Source organism: Scleropages formosus, chromosome 1 (assembly GCF_900964775.1).
Source record: "Scleropages formosus chromosome 1, fSclFor1.1, whole genome shotgun sequence".
NCBI classification, from domain to species: Eukaryota; Metazoa; Chordata; class Actinopteri; order Osteoglossiformes; family Osteoglossidae; genus Scleropages; species Scleropages formosus.
Genome location: NC_041806.1, coordinates 52,736,386 through 52,758,513, shown reverse-complemented (window position 1 = coordinate 52,758,513; position 22,128 = coordinate 52,736,386). Strand labels below are relative to the sequence as shown.

The window sequence follows — 22,128 nt, the reverse complement described above, 5'->3', positions numbered from 1 at the left end:
AGTGGGCAGCAAGTGGGGCTTGAAGTAACAAGCTTTCGGCTAGAAGTGAATGTCCTTAACAGTGCTGCTACCTGCTGAGCAAAAAAGAAGAAAAGTGAGTTGTTGTGCTGTGTTTACTGTACCCCATTGCCCTAACCGCACAGTGTAAATTGTCCTTTCCACAGTATTCTCAATCCACACTGACCAAGTGTTAATGGCTTGTTGCTTCTCTGTGACACTGGGGACTCGGTGCAGCGGTTTCACCATTGTTCTCCAGCGCAGCCCACTCAGGCACAGCCCTACAAACATGGTTTATTGACCTTGCTTCTTTCTGCCTTTTTGCCTCCCCTCTTGTCAACACATCCATCTCTCTGTGCTGTACTGTACTCCGGTCTGGACCCTCACACAACGGGATTAATCTCATCCATTCCTTCCTTCCAGCCTCTTCCATGAAATCACCCCATTAGTTAAATTCCTGCTGCGAAAGAGTCAAATGACCATTATTTTCAATGGGGAAAGAAGAAATTCCCTGGATTGAGAGAAACACTAAAGGAGGGAGGTACTCTGGAAGTACGTGGATGACACAAAATTAGTGAGGAGCCCAGACCACAGCACACATGTGCCAAGAGGGATGTACATCTGAGGAAGGAGACAGAGGAAGAAGCTGCCCAGGACTGGTGAGGGAAGACAAACCAGAAAACAGGAAGTGGTAGAGCAGCAGCGTTTACACAACACAATGCGCTTCACCTGGCCGACACACCCGCTCCCTTCCTGTAGACAGCAAGTGCCCTGTATTCTGCTGGTCACAGCAGAGCCTTGATGTCACTATAGACTTCTCTCTCTCTCTCTCTCTCTCTCTCCTCTCTCTCTCTCAAATACAGACTTCCTTCAAGCCAGACACAAGTTATTCACTAATAAAACAGTGTGTCAGTGTTTCTCGCAGTGAAAGACTTTTCGGATGAGCCAACGGAGGCTCAATGCCAACTCTGCCATCTGCCCAAGACAGTCACTGATGTTTCCAACTGTGTGAAGTAGATGTGAGCAGCTTCTGTGAAATCATATTGAAATGGCCTTCAATCTATATTATGTTTAAAAAAAAAAAAAAAAAACCTGAGCAGAGGTGTCACCACTGCAAAGCAATTTAAGTCTAATATCTTAAATGTACAGACAGAACCCATCCCGTGCAAATAAACCATATTGGTCACGCTGTTAGTCATGAGACATCTACTCAGAACTTTACAATGCTAGATGTTAAACATTGCAGCACTTATTACAAGAGTATGTATTCAAAAGCCTTTAATCAAATGTCGATTCTGCAGAACTACGGACACAAAAAAAAAAAAAAGGCTCCTTCCTCACCAGAGGACTGGTGATGTTCCACAGATCTGTCACTTCACCAGCTTACCTGCACAGTTAAAGCAGCTTCACTAACAAATGCCAACAAGGACATAAGAGGTCCTCCAAGGTGAGGTTCTGCAATGAACTGTCCAGCCATCCATACAATCATTTTCAGTAAATGCTTGTCCAATGTAGGGTCAGGTGATCCATACGTATAAGGTGCGAGGCAGGGTATGCCCTGCACAGAACATCAAAGCATTCTATGGCAATCCCTCTTTCTCCGATACACACACAAGCAAAATCAAGAAGCTATTTAGTATCACTAGTACACATGAAACATCTTCGGACAGGAGGAGGAAACCAGAGCACCTGGAAGATATCCACGTGAAAACAGAACTCCACACAGAATGAGGCAGACTCGGGCGCACTGTTGAACACACACACAGCCCAGGGGCTGTGACGCACCAGTGTTACCTGCTGTGCCACCCTACAATAAGAGAAAAACAACACATTATTGACAAGGATCAAAGATCTGCTCCCTGCTTTCCAGCCAATGGCAGTAAACAGACTTAAACACTAAAGTAGGAAACTTCAACTTATGCATTTGTCCAAAAAAAAAAAAAAAAAAAAAGAAAGCAACTATTATGTACAGCTGTCCCTTTTTTTGATGGTTCCCAAAAGAACCCCAGCAGAGTTCATCACTGACTGCACAGAGTGGTTGTGCAACTCCAGTCTAACCATATGATACCACTTTAGAGCTAGTGCTGCAAAAAACACAGGGGGAAACTTCAGTCCAGCTGCTGAAAACAGCTGCATTTTAAAAAAAAAAAAAAGTTTCAAAACACTGCTGGTAAAAACAAACAATTTTAAGCAACTTTGCTCTAAAAAATAAACAACAACACGTGTATTCTTGCAATTTTCTGCAGATGCATTCAGGATTAAAGTCAATTAATTAAATTAATTAGATGACACCTTTGTCCGATGTCAGGAGCTCAACACATTAATGCTTTCAGGAAAGCATTATAGAATGAGGATTATAGGACCAGCCCTGGAAACAACACAAATATTCAATAAATTAGGTTTTTAAGGATTCTACCAGGGAGATATTGAAACGAAAACAAAGCCACATCCCTAATATCAGCTGTGCACAGCCAACAAGGACCACCTACCATTGGCAATGGTACCACATTTCATGGCTCCTTACCTTATTAAATGTTTTATGTAAGCAAATTACTTTAAATTTTAAAATCAAGTAGCTTCTTTAGAAATTCGTTTCCACCTTGTTGACATTTTTGTTGTGAAAACTCTGGAATATATACAAAAGTAATACTGTGATGAATTGAACTGTTCAATATCTCGTCACTTACAGGTGCATTTTTGAAAAGCACATCGTGGCAGACCCCACCCCGGACAGCCGTGACCCCAGCTCTCAAGCCAACATATGACAGAGGAGACACTCATGTGGACACTGCAGGGTTAAAACTGGGAGACATGAGGCAGAATTCCACTGTTCATTCTGCATTTCACAGCAAGGGACCAACAGCTGTGCGGTCCTGTTCCAGGGAGAACAACCCTCCCCATCCCACAAGGGTCTGACTCAGCAGCAGAGACTGTCGGAGACCCCGGATGCAGCACTCAGAGGAACAAAACACAAGTATACAGGCCTTGTGTCTGACTTCTGAGCACACAAAAAACAAGGCCACAACACAATAACACACACAGGTCCCACAGACCCACAGGAAGCCAGTGCAGCGTGTTCTTATCGGGCTGCCAGTGGCTCTGAAGGGTCGACGCCACGTACTGGGGCTCAGTCTTATCTCCTCACGTGACCAGCTGCCATAAGTCACATGCTTGATACTGTCTCTCAGGCTGCACCACAGTGGCCAGATCAGTGCACTGAGCCACACAATGGAAATTGTGCCCCATTGTCCGCAGTCCATTTATGCGACTACATTCACATCTATTTATTCATCCTGCACTTTTCTCCAGAACAACTTAGCCACACTAAATTTTTACTAAATCAGTTCAGGGTAAGTACCTTCATCAAGGACACTACAGCAGGACACAGGATTCAAATGTGTATCCTCTCAAGTCAGTGTGTGTGCGCGCTCATGAACCCTGGTCTCAAATGCCATCTCTGTAGCACCTGTTGCTCCCCAACTCTTAAATTTGCTCTGAGGGATTCACCAGAATCAGGGTTCTCTGTTCTTTTAACTAATCAGAGATTACCTTTATCTAGGATGTCTGACAGCGTTAGATACACTCCACTGAACTCACTACAGTCATTCACACATTCATACACCCAAAGTAAAACACACACACACACACACACACACACACACACACACACACACACACTCTAAGGACAAGAGCCACCAGTCCACCTGAAACACATCTTAGGACTGTGGGAGGAAACCAGAGCACCCATGGCAAACATACAGACACAGGGAGAACGTGCAAACTCAGACTGAACTGGATTCTAACCAATGTTATCCCACAGGCCAGGAGCTGTGAGGTACCAGCACCACCCCTACTGAGCTACCATGCCACCCTAAAACAGTAAAAACAGAAAAACACCTCCAACCAGCCACCTGACTCCCAAAGAAAGTGTGTACACATTAGTGACAAAGGTCAAACAAACTTCTCCTCCCTGCTTGTCTTGCCTTTAACCACTACACTGCTATGTGTAAATACTCTATTCATGCTAATCCACTGCTACACTAAACAAATTTAAATAATTATGCAAGTTATAAAATAAATATATGTAAATGTAAACTACAAGCAAGTACTAACATGTTGTGTGCAGAGGACTTGGAAGCATCAGTTACTGCAGTAAAGTCATTCCAATATGCAGCCTCCTGAGGTGCAGTAATACACAGAAAAACTGCACAGAGATACTGAAACTTCAATAACTGGTGAACAAAAGAGCCAAAAAGTTATTTGAAAATACACGATCACTAAAATGTTGCAGGATGTCACTAAAGCTCCACTGGCACTCAGTGAGCTCAACTGTGGACCAGGGCGTTGCTGCATGAGCTGATGGCGATGACTAAACAGGGTGCGGCTCCAGCCCCAGCAGTGACTCGCCACCCCCGCCCTGCATTCTATTTGGGGCACAGCTGCATGCCCATGTGCACAGCAGCCAAGCGGGACTACCTGGAGCCCCCAGGAGCTCAGCATGGGTTTGGAACCTGCTGGATGAAGATTCCTGTGAGCTGCAGGTTCAGCGCCTGGCTGCTGCAAAGTCACTAGTCACTACACCACAGGGAAACTGAGGCTAGAAGAAGAGACTTTTGTACAAAGAATTTTTTTTTAATCTGATGCTTTTCTCTTAAATGATTTACAATGTTAATCGCCTTACAATGATTTACCCATATACACAGCTGCGTAATTTTTACTGTATCAGTTCAGGAGAGAGCAGGGCAAGGTGTTGCAGTGGGTTGGACCGGGGCCTGCTCTCTGGTGGGTCTGGGGTTCAAGTCCCGCTTGGGGTGCCTTGCGACGGACTGGCGCCCCGTCCTGGGTGTGTCCCCTCCCCCTCCAGTGTTTCGCCCTGTGTTGCTGGGTTAGGCTCCGGCTCTCCATGACCCCATATGGGACAAGTGGTTTCAGATGGTGTGTATGTGTGAGTTTAGGGTAGCAAGGGTATCTCAGCAGGAGAGGGACTGGAACAAAATGCAAGGCACCCTACGCAAACACTACTATCATAAAAGCAGTGCAGCACATACGAATCAAACCCGGGTGGCAATAACGGGAATCTTGCACGATACCACTACACTAGATGAACTGTGCTGAGATCAACACTCATGCAGACAACTGCTCTATATTTGAGGGAAACAGTTACATAGAACACTAACCCATGTTTTTGGCTACAACCAGTCATATATCTGAGAAACAGTGACAGCTGGGGGGGTGGGAAGGCTTCCACAGCAGTACAAACCGCAGTACTGTTACGACAAGGGTGAAAGACAACATAATAAGCATAGACAATTCCTGCACATTACAGACGAAACCCAAAGTTATTTTTTAATCAAACAAAATTGGGACACTAAAGCCTGCCTGCACTGGAGCTTTTTGAAAGGCACTACTTGAAAATGAGGTTTCATGTCACCATCACTGATTTGAGAAGTTCAGAATATCACAATTAGAAGTGATTGACCTGTCAAAGCATTCGTAAGTATCTCCCTTCCTCATCTCTCTCCACTGGTTTGCTGTAGCTGCCTGTATCAAGTTCAAAACTGATTACGGCCTACAAGACTGTCTAAGGAGCTACACTCCAAAACCTCCATGACTGATCTCTAACTACAGCCCAGCAAGGATGCTGTGCTCCATCATCTCTGGCCACTTGGTGGTCCAACTCACACGGGATCCAAAATACATTCAAAATCCGTAGGTTCTCAATTTTGTACAAATCTGGTACAGTGACCACCCTCTGTCCCACAGAACTGCTGAAGCTTTTCAAGAATGGTCTCAAACCCATCTCTTTCAGAGCCACTTCTCTAAATTCTATATACAGCTACTCTGTTCCAGCATACTGGACACACACTGTCCTTCAACAATCATTTGTCTGTATCTATAACTCTTGTGAAATGCATTTTTGTTTACAGCTATATGTTGTTTTTGAGAAAAATGACAATGAACAAATGTAAATGGAGAGGGAATGTGAAAACTCACCAAAGTTGACTGCAGCACCAGCTGACAGTTGAAAGAGACCCAAAATAAACCATACCCAATCAGAGACTCATACTGGTGGCTACATCAAGTAATCCATGCATTATCAACAACCGCTTGTCCGAAGAGGGGTCGCAGCGACCCAGAACCTTACCCGGCAACACAGGGCACAAGGCCAAAAGAGGAGGGGACACACCCAGTATGGGCTGCCAGTCCGTCAAAAGGCACCCCAAGCAGGGCTCGAACCCCAGACCTACCACACAGTGGGCACCAGCTGAACCCGGCGCGCTACAACACCCCATCAAGCAACCCGTTCCTGGCTAGAGTGTTGTTCTTGTAACACAGTTTTCCCTCTATTAAGCTGCTATGGCATTGAAGACAAGCATCAAATTCATCTGCCATTGTAGGGGGGAAACAAGAAAAAAAAAAGAGCTGTCATCCCAAGTTACAGTAATAGGGGTGAGGGGGGGCTCCAGCCATGAGACTGACTAGTCATATCAGAGCATCATGCATGTGATTTTTTTTTAAAAAAAAAAAAAAAATCATTCAGATTCAGTGATATGAGATATTGAAATACTGATTTTTTTTTTTTACCCATTTGTGTTTCACTTTACTGATTTTCCTTTTTTAAAAAAAAATTGAAAAAGTATTTTAAAAATGACATTCTGAATCACTGAACCATCTGGTCATTACAACACCTGGTCACCCAAGGTCCAGTCATGGATGGATGAACTGTAGTAAAAAGCAGCAGTCCGAACAGCAGTTCATGGGTCAGTGAGAGCTGCTGGGCACCTTTCCTAGCTGAAGCAGACAGTGCTCTAGCCCCCCACCCAACTCCTGTCTCTGTGTGTGTCTCTGTGTGTGTCTCTGTGTGTGTCTCTGTGTGTGTCTCTGTGTGTGTCTCTGTGTGTGTGTGTTGCGCTCTTGGCTGGGGTTGAGGACACGTTCTGTGGACACTTCCTCTATCAGTGCCTTCATTGTTTGCAGTTTAATTGCTGCTGATCAGGTCTCCAATGAGACAGAGGGTGGAAGTTCCTTTCCACAGTGTAGAAAGAAGGCTTGGATTTGATTTGGGTACAAAAGGTAGTTCCATTATTTGTCAGGGCGTTGCTCAGAGAACACACTACCAGCACCCTACTACCCTTGAAGGGAAAAACATTTACCGTGATGTTTGTTCCAGATTCCTCAGGTAGGTGTGTGGTTATTTCCTAGCTGGTGCTAATCTTCTGCCAGATTCCAATCCACATGGAGCAAGTGTTTTGATACAGTGCCTTTCCCTTTATTACCATTCCTGTTCAACAACACGAGCCTTCAAGACTGTTCACATGCAGCTTTAACAGAGCAGTACGAAGTTGCATGAAAAACCATCAGCTGAAAGTGTTCAGAAGCAGATGACCTACATCCACACACAGAAAGGACATTCAGCAAAGAATTTAAGAATTTCTTCTTCACAGAATTTGTGATGGGGAATCTGACATGGAAAATACTTGCCCACTATACCTTCACAGGCACAGGGATCCTGGAGCAAAAACATTCCCTGAGCTACTGATATTTTTGACCTCCTAGCAGAGCGGGCAGCAGGACAGGAATAGCGCGACAACCTGTTCTCAATAAGTATCCCAACTTCAGCTGCATGTGTGCATTTCTGTCAAGAAGAAAGACCACAAAATGACTGCACTGTTTGGTCTGTCAGGGGGTGGCTCAGAATGAGACGTCAACCACATGAACATGGGTCGTTACTGAACCGTGGCATCCATCCTAAAATTACAGCATTTATTTAAATGGTAAAGCAATGACATCAAAATATGGTACAGAGAAATAAGAGATACACAAAAATCAAATATCTGACAGCTTTCTTTCAGTCTTAACCAAGTGTCTCCTGTCTCCACAGGTATGGTGCTTAGCTTCCAGCTGTTATTAAATAAAGGGGTGGGTTCCTTGTCCTTTTTATACATTATTTAGATTAAAAATGATGTAAAAAAATGACAAAATATTTTAAAAAGCAATATACAAATTATTAATTTAGCACAGAACACACATATCCCATTCAAAATCCTGCTTTCATAAATGTACTTTCTCTGGGAACAACATGTTCTAATTTAATTTTTCCCAGGACATGATTAACCCTTTCAACTGCTGATCATATCTGACTTGCAGTGTTGTTCACTCTTAACCATCTCCTCTGGCTGTCAAGGGAGGGAAGGTAAGAGCTCCACAGAGTTTAGTTATGTCCATCAAGGCCACAGATCTCAGTCCGGTTAAGCTGAACACTTTGCAATCCACATCACAAAAAATAAAACAAGCCATGCACACAGAAGTGTGTGATCCCCACCCGGTAGCCCAGTGCAATTTCAATGTTCACTGCAGGCCTTTGGAGGTAACAGCTTGCTCTTCACAGGGGCCCATATTTCAGCTAGGCCAAATGTTGCCAAGCAGAACATTACAGGCAGAATGAGAGCACAGACAAAGTAGTGTATCTATCAGAGGAATGATTTCTGCTCTGTCAGCTCTAAACCTACTTTGACTTTATAGTCGTAAGGCAGTCATCAGCAAATCAGCAGGTCAGCTGAGAGTAAACCAGCAGCGGGGGGGGACTAACTTCTTACAAGAGCCTTGAATAGTTCTTGTAAGTAAGGATCCCAACTCAAATGGCACCAGCTCACATCCTCTTGTATAAAATAAGAACAAATTAAACCATGTGAGTCATTACGGTCTTTAAATGTAAATCCTGTCAAAGTAACACATCCAGACTAGTGGATCTGGACAACGCTGCCTAAAGCCCAAAAGAGTTTGTCCTCAGAAGAGAACTAAGCAGCTGTCTGATGGGTAACACCTGGTGAGAAACTAAGATATTCATACAAAGTTTTATCATGACATCATTGAGTCGAGCCAGGATTAATCTGAAAGAGAAAAATTCCAACCGCTACTATATGCAAATATGTTATTTGCCTTGGAGTGTGGGGCCATTCCAATATCCGGTCACTCGAGTCCTTCGGAAAAGACCCACATGTAGTTCTTGCCTAATAAAACACACGGGACTGGCACCGAGCTACAGCTTCATGAATCAAGGAGAAACCAGCACTAAACCTTATTGCACTGCAAGTTCCAGCACCAGGTGACCAGGCTGCTTCAGTGAAAATGACTCAGAGAGGTCATCTTCTCGTTGTGGCCAGACTTATGGAACAGTACAAAGCCTGCTGGACAGCTCACATCCGCATCTCCCTCAGCAGTGGTAACTGGACCCCATGGCTGTTTTGGGACATTTGATCCAGAGGCACACGCCGGGCAGATGCAGGGAGTACCATGCCAGGGCCCAAGCATTGACAGAAACCCCATGTTCCCCAGGGTGAAGGCTGCACCAGGCTGAGCCACACTGCACAGAGTTGAAACTGGAGCAAAGTGCGGAAAAACACAGTTACAAGAACTTCATTAGCATCGCCGATTTCATCATTACCTTAAGGCTACAAGTCAGAGTACTTAACCACATGCAACCTATGCTAGCATGTGTACAGTTCATCCTCACATGACTGGACTAATTGTGGGGAATGACCACCTATTTCAGTGTATCATATTTAACATACTTTAAAAATAAAAAAAGAGGGGGAGAAAAAAGTCACAAGGGGAAAAATACTAGAGTGACAATGTGCAAAGCATCTTGCGGAAATCTTTGACGGTTCCCTACCAATTCTGCATTATCTTTTGCTTGTGTGTTTAGAGTTGTATGCTTGTAAATTGCTGAAATACCTAACTGAAGTTTTTCGTCTAAAACTGTTCTGTTTTAGGAAGACAAGGAAAAAGACAGACAAGTGTGTCCGCTAAAGATGATGGGTGAAAGGAGGTGTATCAGTTCAGGCACTGGGCATGCAGATGGCTACACGTTCATGTCCTAAGCACAGTAAGCTGTTGTAAGTTCTAAGCAGTTTGAAGTGCCCGATCAATTTTTCTTTTCCCATTAAACTATATAGCTGTAACCCATTTATGTTTCATTGGATAAAAGAATCTGTCAACGAACAACGCATTTAAAGAAAATTTCTCCAACTTCTTGCAAGTTCAAAAGACAGTTTTCTAATTTTGTAGTTTTAATTTTAGCACAGTTTCCTCACGAACAGCTTCAGCGGACAGGAGAGTGTGCGCATGTGTATTGCTCTGGAAAGTGTGAGTCACATTTAAAGCTGACAGGGAGCTCTCACAAATGGAGAAGAGAAAAAAACACCAGCTGAAATGTCCCAAAACCAGACAACAAAACAAACAAACAAATTGACGGAACATCATTATATACCAGTACCTTCAAATAAATCCAGCTTGAGTAATTTGTGACAGCCGAATTGCTCCTATAAAATTATCCAGCTGTATAAATGGGTAAATAGTTGTAAGTACCTTAACATTGTAAGTCACTTTGGAGAAAAGCATCAGCTAAATGAATAAATGTAATTTTTTCTGACATTTATTCATTTAGCTGACGCTTTTCTCCAAAGCGATTTACTTCTTCTATATGAAGAAAGAATAATTAAGAGAATTTGTAAGGTGGTCTAGTCCTTTGACAAACATACAGGACATATGAGATACAGCAGCGCAGGCTTGTCGAGCGTGAATCTGCACTTCGACATGTGGAAACATGTAGGTCTGACAGGCTTACAGGATAGCAACACCAACACCACCTCCAGCTCTCCTCAATGAGGTAATAGCAATGGGAACCTGGGACACGCCACTGACTCACTGCTCCTAAAAATGTCACACTAGCCCACACTACTAATTAGCTGAGAGAGAGAGACACACACACACACACACACACACACACACACACACACACACACACACACACACACACACAGGAGTTGGGTGGGGGGCTGGAGCACTGTCTGCTTCAGCTAGGAAAGGTGCCCAGCAGCTCCCACTGACATTCAGCGGAAAAAAAGGGCTCCAGCACAGCGCTCACACATTCCATCGCACTCGGAGCTGCAAATGCTACACATGATTCACACGAATTTCAGCTTATACTGACAGTGAAGGAAAAGTCAGCCTATTTGTCTTTATATACACCAGATTTTTTGCACACCATCTCATAACGAAAACACATTCCAGAAACGCTAATCCTTATCAGTCTGGAAACTCGAGCAAAGTCAACAAGCCAGGAGGGGCAGCAGGGGGCGCAGCAGTTAAAGCTGCTGCCTTCAGATGCAAATGACCGAGGGTCAAATCCCTCCTCCTAACACAGTAAACGTTTCCCTGCTGCATAAATAAGCACATTATCATGAATAGAGTAATGTTGTAAGTTAACTTGGGGAAAAGTGGTAGATAAATGACCAACTGAGTAATGGGGAGGAAAGTGGACTAAACAGCAGTTCAGTCTCAACAAGGTAAAGCTTGATACAAAGTCTGATACAGTAATGTAATGGTATAACTGTAACAGGGTAAATCACTGTAACAGTAGGAGGGTAACTAACAGGGTGAATCACTGTGTAACAGTAATGGCGTAACTAACAGGGTAAATAATTGTGTAACAGTAATGGTTTAACCATCAGCGTAACTAACTAACAGTAATCGGGTAACTAACAGGGTAAATCACCATGACGTAACAGTAATACTGTAACTGTAATAGGGTAACTCACTGTGTAACAGTAACAGTGTAACCCTAACGGAGTAAATCAGTGTGTAACAGTAAGTGAGCTCCTGTCAGAGCTGTGTTTGTGCGACACCTCTACCCACAGCCACTTACTGTCTTTCCAGGTCTTTTTTACCAGGGTAATCCCATTCTCAGGCTACAGCAGTGAGAAGCTCTAAGCACCGCGCCCCCTGGCGGCTCCAGCAGGCGGGACACCGGGAACGAGGAGGAGTTTTCCCGCCGGAGACACTTGTGTTCCACACTGACACGCAACAACGACGCAACTAATTTAATAACACCCTGCTGCTGCACGAAAGTCGCTCCAAACACCGACGGAAAACCTACTAGTCAGTGTCAGTGGAGTGGTGGAAAACAGGAGGGTGGAAAACGCACTGGCCAGCAGCAAACAAACAAACAAAATTGCAATCATTAATTTAAACTCCACCGCCTCATGTGATTTCTGAGGTAAAGGTGCCCGGCGCGTGCCCGTTGTTGTACCTGCGCGCGCTGACAAGACAAGTCAAGTGTGAAGTGAGAGGAACTCGCCCGTCACCCCAGCAGAGAGAGACGCTCCGCCCCCCCGCCGCCGCCGCCGCCGCCGCCGCCGCCGCCGCCCGAACCGGACCCGACCGACCCGGTCCGACCCCCAGTGGGGCGCCTCACCGCAATGTGGGTCCGATGCAGTTCGTGTCCGTGCTCTCGATCTCGCGCAGGATCCGCTCGTGCTCGGCGGCTGCTTCCACGCTCGCCATCTTCCGCACCCTGGGAACGCCGCGCGACTGCGTCACGCGAAGAAGACGAGAGAGGAGGAGAGAAATACACCGAGCCTGGAAATTCTGCAGCTCCTCTTCCTACTCGGAGCCCACTTCCTGTCTCCGCTCGGAACCCGTGGAACCGCGAGCTCCGCCCCTTCCTTCTTCTGATTGGACGAAAGCTTCTCGAGCCGTTTTTATTGGCGCAGAAGTTCGCTGTCGATGAATTGGCTGTTTATGTACGTTTGGTGTGGTTCTTGTGTAGAAGCGCTTGGTTTTTTTTTCTGGAACTTTGCGCAAAACGCCGAGATATGAGTTAGTCGCTACAGGTGTGTTCCTCTGGTCTTCCAGGTGGTGGCGGAGTATTGTGGCTTTGGATGGAGGATGGGGCGAAGAAGGACGCAGAGCAGAGGCAGCGTTCACTTCTAACGTTTTATTCGAACACCGACGCACAGGGAAATAACGCTGTGGGTCCGAGGAGCCCGTTCCCTCCAGGACCTTCGCGTCCAGCCAGCCAGCAGCCTTCCCAGCATGCTTAGCGCTCCCCCCCGACTCGACTCTCTCCTCGTTCTCCCCCCGGCAGACGCGAACACCACTTCTTGCCTTATATTCCCTGTAGTACGTCTCCAAACGCTACCCACTTACAATCAATGAACACATTTCCCGCTAAAAGAGTAACGCGGGTCGTTACAGTAATTACCCCAAATTATTACCCCGCTTTGTGGGTAAATAATGGTAACTAACTGTAAGTCGCTTAGAGAAAACGTCGGGTAAACGTGTTTTACCTTGCTGTTACAAGTGACCCATAGTAAGTTGGTCCTTTCCCTGTCAGGGTGGCCATGAGCTTTAAGAATAATAATGAGATACACTTATTACATCCTAAACGTGATATTTGTTTATCGTGCGTAACCTGCAAGTTTCCTTTGGCTTTAATTATCTATGTTACTAGTATACTGTACTTTTTTGAAAATTATTTTCCACTGGTGTAGTAGTAGTAGTAGTAGTAGTAGTAGTAGAGGGCACGGCGGCGCAGCGGGTTGGACTGGGGTTCGAGTCCTACTCGGGGTGCCTTGTGATGGACCGGCGTCCCGTCCCGGGTGCGTTCCCAGCCTCGTGCCCTGTGTTGCCGGGCTCAGCTCTGGTTCAGCGCGACCCCGCTTGGGACAAGTGGTTTCAGCCAGTGTGTGTGAGAGAGAGTGTGATACAGCTGGGTAATTTTTATACTGGAGCAGTTTAGGGTAAGCACTTTTTTGAAGGGTACAACAGCCAGAGGTGGGGATGAAACCTACAACCTTTGAATCCAAAGACAAACTCTAACTGCTACACTACGACTACCAGCTGTACCCAATACCTACATACAATGGCTCTCTCCACACCATTTGAATGCCAAAGTTGAAACTGTCTTTTCCCTTCGGTCCTTTGTCTCCGATTTTCAACACGAGAGCGACACGCTGAACGTGGTGCCCGGGGCTTATCTCGGTCACCCGGTTTCATTCCAGAATAAGCAAGATGACCCTTCCTCACAAAGTCCGACATCGATTCTGTCGCTGCTTTGATGTGGCGAAACAGCCACAGATATAACACTATGTATCTGGACCGCATGTGCACTTTCTCCGGGCGCTGGCCGTGTTGTCCTGCGCACAGATGACAGAAGGCAGATGTGATCCACTATTCATCCTGATCTGGTAAAGACCAAGCCAAGAAACTACTCTGCTAATACCACTTGGCTCACCGGGAGGGCACAGTCACCCATTTGTGGCAAAAACTCTGATGAAAATGAGACAAAACTTGCTGTTGCTCTCACAGTGGTTATGGTTGGTAAAAATCTACCAAAAATATGTGGTATAAATTGTGAAAACAACTTGGTGCACTGGACAAAAATGGCTATTTTAGGATTCGGCGCCCCAAAATTATGGTGAAACGGGTTTTATTTTTCAGTCGGCAAAACTGATGCGAGACAGTGACCATCTGGCATCTTTTCTCCAAAGCAACTTACGTTAGGTTGTTACTCTAAGCTAGATACACTATACTCTGTAGAGCAAGGTCATTTTTACTGTGTCAGTTCAGGGTGTAAAACTTGATCAAGGGTACGAGACCACCAGGTGGGATTCAAACTCAGGTTCTTTGCTAACCACTACGCCACCTGCTGTACCTTTCCGATAATAGTTGTTCGTCCCACTCCGGGCTGGTTACGTGACAGGTTACAATCAAACCACAAATGCGAGAGTAATTTGTGCCCCCATACTCTGCTCTTGTTAATCCAGCAAAAGAATTCCTCTCTGCTGGGAGCTGGACCGTTTATGGACCGTTTAGCCGGGGACTACAGTCACTCCTCAAATGCAGTGAAAGCTTCCCAGTGTCTGTCATGAAAGAAATTCTTCCTCTTTCCCGTTCAGCCATAGGAGAAACTGAAAGAAAAACACTCGGACGCACAGAATCGGTCACGCATGACGATCAGTCTTGATTGATCTTTTTTGTTTCTTTGTTCTGATGTATTTGTTTTTTTTTTTTGCCTTATGCCCGTGTTGAAGTGTTCTGTGTCACTGCGCGAGAAGAGCGCTCTTTAGAAATGAATTGAAATGGTTTGTCAAGCTCATACATAATTCATTTCAGGGCATAACAATTGGAATATTAATAACTTTCCACTTCTTGGTTCTCTTAACTTTTTTCTTCATCAGTTTCTGCTCTTTTTGTGGAAGCAGGAGCCGCTCACACCCCACCTCTTGCTGACCTACTTACCTCATTTCATATCATATCTCACACTCACCCTGCACGGGTTTGGTCACTTCTGGGTGTCACAACAAGTACTTTTCCTACTTGTTAAGTCACAGTGCGTTACAAGCATGCGCACGCATGCACGCACGCAAACACATTTTCTGAACCACTTGTCTTATAGGGAGTCACGGGAACCAGAGCCTAACCCAGCAACACAGGGCATAAGGCTGGGATGGGATGCCAGTCCGTCGCAAGGCACCCCAAGCAGGATTCGAACCCCAGACCCACCGGAAAGCAGGACTGCGGTCCAACCCACCGCGCCACCGCACCCCTCGTGTATTACAAGCGTACACATGTATAATCACGGGGGGGTGCGGTGGGTTGGACCGCAGTCCTGCTTTCCGGTGGGTCTGGGGTTCGAGTCCCGCTTGGGGTGCCTTGCGGCGGACTGGCATCCCGTCCTAGGTGCGTCCCCTCCCCCTCGGGCCTCACGCCCTGTGTTACCGGGTAGGCTCCGGTTCCCCACGATCCCGTATAGGGCAAGCGGTTCAGAAAATGTGTGTGTGTATAATCACAGAAGCATACTTTCAGGTCATGTTTAGATCAAATTTAACACCAAACCATTCAGTGTGCAGCAACATCTGAGCTCTTTGTCTCATTGCAGCAGAGACCAGTCAGCATGGGCTTCCTGCAAACACTCCTTCTCACGCACACACACGCACACACTTTCTGAACCACTTGTCCCATACAGGGTCACAGGGAACCAGAGCCCAACCCAGCAACTCAGGGCATAAGGCCGGAGGGGGAGGGGACACACCCAGGATGGGACGCCAGTCCATCACAAGGCACCCCAAGCAGGACTTGAACCCCAGACCCACCGGAGAGCAGGACCTGGTCCAACCCACTGCGCCACCGCATCCCCTCACCTGCAGCAACACACAGTAACTGGTTTCCCAGTTTTGCTCATTTTTGCTCCTTCTGTCATTTTCTTCACTTAACCATACAACCCTTTTGTTCAAGGGCAGAATTTACAGTGAAAAAGATGAAACTGTATGTGGGCATTTGGGCTCTTTGCTTTTTTGTGTGTGTTCCTTTTCCAGTCCGTGGTCCAGACCTGCACAATTACGTTGACATGTCCACAGGATAAATTATGTTCATTGTTGGCTGCAGTTAAGAATTTGGCTGTTTTGGCTGTGTAATAAATTAAAGTATTTTAAATTAAAGTATTTACATTTACATTTATTCATTTAGCAGATGCTTTTCTCCAAAGCGACGTACACCTCCTGGAAAATACAGTGCAATGCGTGTATTTTAAAGTAACGTAAAAGGGAAAATATTGACATTAAAGTTGTGCGCAATTTGGATACATAAGCCGCTTTTGTATGACGTATTTAATGTTTTAAGTGTCTTGGTGTATTTTTTAGATCAAATGAGTCATCTGGTCTCGTGCGTTTCAGTCTGGGAACCGTGTTAACCGTGTCCTTCACACTGGGATGAGGACAGATAAAACTTGTGAAAGTTTCATAAACTTTCTGTGGAACTATTGCATAACTACAATATTTTTTTTACATGTCAGCAGTTGGTGTAAAAAGTCTGCATGGCATCAGCACCTGAAAGTCACGCAGAGATTACTTTTCACTGCTTTCTGAGTATGTGCACAGCTCAAAAAACAGTAGCAACCCTATGTGTAAAAGAACTCTGAATTAGAAGTAACTTTATCCTAATTTCAAAGGCAGCCACACAGATGAGTAATATTATATTTTAATGTCAATTACCAATATGTATTGGCTGCAAACAAGATATGACAGTACTTTATCAGTACTTTAATTTGGGAGTTTCCTGAATTAAAGTGCCAGAAAGTGCTGGAAGCTCATGCCTTGTCCTCGGATTGAGTTTGGTTGGAAGACCTTCTCTGGGCTCTCTTGTGATTCTGTCACAAAACAGATTCTTTTGAACAATACAGCTTAAATTTTCACACCAACACTATTTATTTAACTCAGCTTTTCTGTAGAGCTCATTACAGTGTCAGTTACTTACTGTTATTTACCCTGTTATTCAGCAGGGTTATTTTTACTGAGCCAATTCAAGGTATTGCGGTAGCAGGTGGGATTTGACCCTGGGTCTTTCACATCCAAAGGTGGCAGCACTGACACTGTCCCCCTGGTGCCCACATGTTTGCAGAGCCACACAGCCTTCAATATGGCTTTTTTTTCTTTTTTTTAACAATTTCCAGACTGGTACACATTAGGGTTTCAGGAATGTCTTTTAAATTTGACATGATATGAAAAACATTGAAGGTATGATAAACACAAATATGATTGTCAAATCAATCTGTTTACAGTGAAATGGAGAGTATGCAGATCTCATGTATTAATACTGTTTATTAATACCGTTTAATGATAACTTGTGAGTAAAGTAAAAGAAAGTGATTTTCACACAAATGTCTCCATTTGAACTTTTAGGTTGTCAAGGTCCTTGCTACGTTTTATCACAATTAATGGCATTATTTTGGAAAGTATAAATTAAATCTCATAATTGGACGTAAGTACACATTTGATGACGATGATTATGATGATGATGATGATGATGATGTATGTGCATGATTATATTAAACAGTCAGTTCCTTACAATTTCATTTGTTCTACAGAAGTAATAACATCTTTACCAAATGATGAGTAAAACATTCATGCTTATTAACAGGAAAAATTTCACATAGCCCACACAGCCAGTATTATGTTTATAAAAAGTCTTATGTCAGTTAATGCTTAAAAACTTCATATGCACTCTATAATCTTGTTCCTTTTATAGCCTTTTGTCCAGCAAGCTGTGGTAAATTGGTGTAACAACACGACACTCTAATGAGAAGCTATATAGACACTGCAACTTCTCAGGAAAGTTAATCAATAAATCACTGGTGCAAAATTATTAACAAGAACAGGTTTTATTACATGAATTTTGTTGGTTTCATTTAGCTGACACTTTTCTCCAAAGCAACTTACAATAAGGCACTTACAATTATTTACCCATTCATACAGCAGGGCAATTTTACTGGAGAAATTAAGGGTAAGTACCTTACTAAGGGGTACTACAGCCAAAGGCAGGAACCAAGCCTGCAGCCTTTGGGTCGTGAGGCAGTAGCTCTTATCACACCACTACCAGCTGCCCCCCCTGCTTTGTACCTCAAATTAAAGGGTCACAGTAGCCATCACACGGGTAACCTGTGTATGGAAAAAAAACATCTGTTTGTGTTTGATACTAGAGAGGAGTGGATGAACTGAAACCTTTGCAACTTCCACAGGTTTTTGCACAACTTGAGACACTTTCGATTTGCCAGGAATGCTCAAAAAGCGGTTTCATCGTGTTACCGAAAGGTTGAAAACCCATCCATCCAATTTCAATAACCACTTTGTCTTGAGCAGAGTTGCTGTGATCCAGAGCCTATCCTGGAAGCACTGGGCAGAAGGGGGGTGGGGGTACACCCTGGACGGTGGCATAGCGAGTAGCGCTGCAATCTTATAGTCCCTGGATGGCGTGAGAGAATATGGGTTTGATCCCTGCTTAGTCTGTGTGGAGTTTGCATGTTTTCCCCAAGTCTGTGTGGGTTTCCTCCCACAGCATGAAGACATGCTGTTCTGGTTCACCCATAGTGTGTGAGTGACAGAGAGAGAATGTGTGTGTGTTCCACTGATGTATGGATGAGTGACCCAGTGTAAGTAGTGTACCTAGAGCAGTGTAAATCACCGCGGTGAATAAGGTGTGTGGGCTGATAGTAGCACTACATAGTATCCATTGTAAGTTGCTTTGAAGAAAAGCATCTGCTAAGTGAATAAATATAAATGGATGGGAAGCCGGCAAAGGTGAAAAAGTTGAGCAAAATTGACATTCATGTAACTGGCACTCAGTCTGATTGTTGTTTGTTTGGCTCTTTATTTCACTTCATAAACACTAATTTTATGGTTCTTTCCACAAACTGATAAAGGACAACAGTGCTTTAAATAACAAATAGGCAAAACTCTTCCTACCCCGACTGTACTCTACATAAACCCTATTTTTTAGTGTCTTTTAAGTGTACTTTTAAGAATAAAAGCAAAATCACAGACTGGTTTACTGTAGCCTCGGTAGGTTTTGAGTGAAGTGGGAGCAGCTCCATGACTGCACGGTGAGCCCACTTGACCGTGTCGTCTTCCTGGGTGCAGTATTGGGCAGAGTCCAACTCCCTGCGTGGAAATACAGAGACATTGAGGAAGCATCAAGAAATCATCACTAAATATTAATTATCAGCATGATACGGAGTTAGACATGCTTGGTGATAACATCTTTCCTGTTAATATACTTATCTCTGATGGAAAAAAGCATCTCATAACCACTTCCCCTCAATTACAGTGCAAAAAAGATCAGATAATAATTACAAAGTATTTTTGTATTATTGTTATGATTTTTAGGTTACCACAAGGTGGATATAAATAGGATATGAAATTAACAGAAATTAAGAAAAATTATATTTATGAATGCATTTTGTAAATGACCCTACATTCTGGTGGTGCAGAGGATGTGCTGCATGAGAATATTGTGCAAAAGGGTAACGGATCCAGAAGAAAAAGGGTGGAGTTAGTTACCGCTTAGGGGTATAAAAGGGGGTAAGGAAAACAGCACAAGCAGGGAAGAGGCGACAGAACCAAGGTAATCAACCATTTTTTCCAGCTCAATAATGTATGGGTCTCACACTCATTTTATGGATGTGTGTTTCTCCAGTTCAGTTTAATATTTTATCACATACATAATAATACATGATCATAGAGGCTGTTGCTTAAAAGGTTATATTTTCATTTTATTCCAGGTACAGGGAAGAAAGCCCAGAGGACTAAAGCAGGAAGCCATGAAGCTTGTTGCAGTCTTTGCTCTACTGTGTCTCCTGGGGGTCATCACCTGGGCCGAAGGTACAGACAAGGGTGTTTAATTACTTTGACAACATTCTGAAAATGTGACATGCAAAGCCAGTGCAGTGGGTTCTATCTCCATTTGCAGTTGAGGACTTGCTCTTTGTGTCTTTGTGTCTCTCTGTCCTTCCAGAGCTGCAGGACTATGACCTGAGTCTAAAGACGCCCCATTGCCGTCACCCAGAGTACCAGGAGTGGTACAGTGTCGGCAACATGTGCGTCAAGTTGATAGACCAAGCTCTTAATTTCAATGAAGCCGAGGTACCGCTTCATTTTTCCTGCACTGCTCTATTACTGATACTGAAGAAATGTGATGAGAAGTGTTTCTCACCAAATATTTGAGCTAGTAATGATATAAATTGCACAGGTAAAACAAATTCCCCAAAGTAGGTTTTTCATGTTTTAAATAAAAAAATTAAAATGATACATAACTGTCAACATGGGGGGGTGCGGTGGCTGGTGCCCCCTGTGCGGCGGGTCCCGGGTTTGAGTCCTGCTTGGGGTGCCTTGCGACTGACTGGTGTCCCGTCCTGGGTGTGCCCCCTCCCCCTCCAGCCTTGTGCCCTGTGTTGCCGGGCTCAGCTCTGGTTCACTGCGACCCCGCTTGGGACAAGTGGTTTCAGCCAGTGTGTGTGTGTGTGTGTGTGTGTGTGTGTGTGTGTGTGTGTGTGAGGAGTGCATGTATAAAGTGCTGTAGCTACTGGTCCTGTTCTGGGCCACCAGAAAAAGACTAGCAATAGAACGTCATTGAGTCATACACCAACACTGGGGGGTCATTTCCCCCTTATTACGCTAAAGAATCTACGCATAATTTTGTTGTAATACAATTAATTAACTAGTTTTCTTTGTGTTTTTTAGAGTCACTGTGCAGGCATTGGTAAAAACATTCACCTCGTGAGTCTGCACTGCGCCAAGGACAACTTCAGCATTGGCCGTTTCGCCAGGGAAATCAAAGACAGCGACTTCTGGGTGGGCGCACAGATAAGGGTAAGTGAAAACACACGTTCTGTAAAATACTTGATACTGGAACATGTGTCTCTCCACATCTCAGTGTCGGTCCTTATTTCATCGGCATCACTAAACCCTACCGGCTGCGTCGTTTCTTTGGAAATCATTTTTATTCGTATTTTTCAGAAGAGATATGTATTTTGAAAGCACTGAATAACTTAGCAGGTAGTTATGCACGTGGAAAGTGCAGAATCCTTGTGTAACGCTTTCCGTCTCTTTCTGAGAAAGCGTGGACGCTGGAAATGGACTGATGGCAGCAACACTGATTACAAGAACTTAAGAGGCACTCCCCCCTCCACAGGTCGCAGCTGCATTGCAATGCACGGAGGTGAGTAAGGGTGGGGGTACGGGGTGAAAAGGGAAATGAAGCACAGCCGAGAACCTCCGCTTGCACCCAAGCCTTCAAAGGTCTTGAATGATTACTATGTTGCTCAGCAGACAGTTTATGAAGAGCAACTTAGAATTTTAGAGCTGAACGCCCAGATAAGTCCATTCACACCAAGAATGGGATCAAGGGTACAATGGAAGCACTCCTCTTGGAACAGAGGCCTTCAGGTTTCTGGACCATGACCTCAAGCAGAGCACTGTCCACATTTCATCCCGTCCCTTTCGAACCCTGACCGGACTTCTCTGTTTCTTGCTTTCAGGTGGTAAGTGGGATGCAGTGAACTGCAACATGAAATTGAATTTCATCTGTGAATTCAAAGAATAATCTGTGGAGCACCAGAGAAGAGGAACAAGAATAAAAACAAGAAAAATGCCTTTTGCTTGCTTTTCTCCAAAGTCTGCAGAGAGACAAATGAGGATGTTTGTTCTGCTCTTGAACAGTGATTTGAAAGGAAAACCAAAAGCTATATCTTGCCTTGCATAGCTAATTTCTATCATTATTAAAACAGCTTTATTTCAAATCGCTGGCTTGGTCATTCATTATAATGTTTTCTGCAAATAATTTTTATTTTTCTTACAGAAACACTCGTGAGTCATAATTCTGTCATAAAGCTGATAAAAACGCTCCTCCTTCACCTCTAAGGAGGACTAATCACTATTGCGATGTCCAAGAAGGCACCTGAAATTTTACACACATTAGTAGTATTAATTTGTCACCCAGCTTTTTATTCTATCCAAA

The 22,128-nt window shown here is 44.3% G+C and overlaps 2 protein-coding genes across 5 annotated transcripts in view; one reads left to right on the top strand and one right to left on the bottom strand.

The window, feature by feature from the left end:
• exoc6b (exocyst complex component 6B) overlaps positions 1–12,486 on the bottom strand; it is an 87,431-nt gene extending 74,945 nt beyond the window's left edge. For all 4 annotated transcript variants that reach the window (XM_018730297.2, XM_018730298.2, XM_018730299.2 and 1 more), the window contains exon 1: positions 12,254–12,486. In XM_018730297.2, the coding sequence (XP_018585813.2) occupies positions 12,254–12,342 (89 nt within the window). In that variant the 5' untranslated portion in view covers positions 12,343–12,486. The remainder of the gene's footprint in view (positions 1–12,253) is intronic.
• A 7,420-nt stretch (positions 12,487–19,906) lies between these two features.
• Positions 19,907–21,897, top strand: LOC108921034 (snaclec alboaggregin-D subunit beta-like). Its single transcript, XM_018730235.2, has 5 exons — positions 19,907–19,994; positions 20,128–20,255; positions 20,853–20,981; positions 21,231–21,330; positions 21,650–21,897. Exons 1-5 carry the CDS (start codon positions 19,934–19,936, stop codon positions 21,712–21,714), a joined length of 483 nt encoding a protein of 160 aa, XP_018585751.2. The 5' UTR covers positions 19,907–19,933; the 3' UTR covers positions 21,715–21,897.
• The last annotated feature ends 231 nt before the right edge of the window (positions 21,898–22,128 follow it).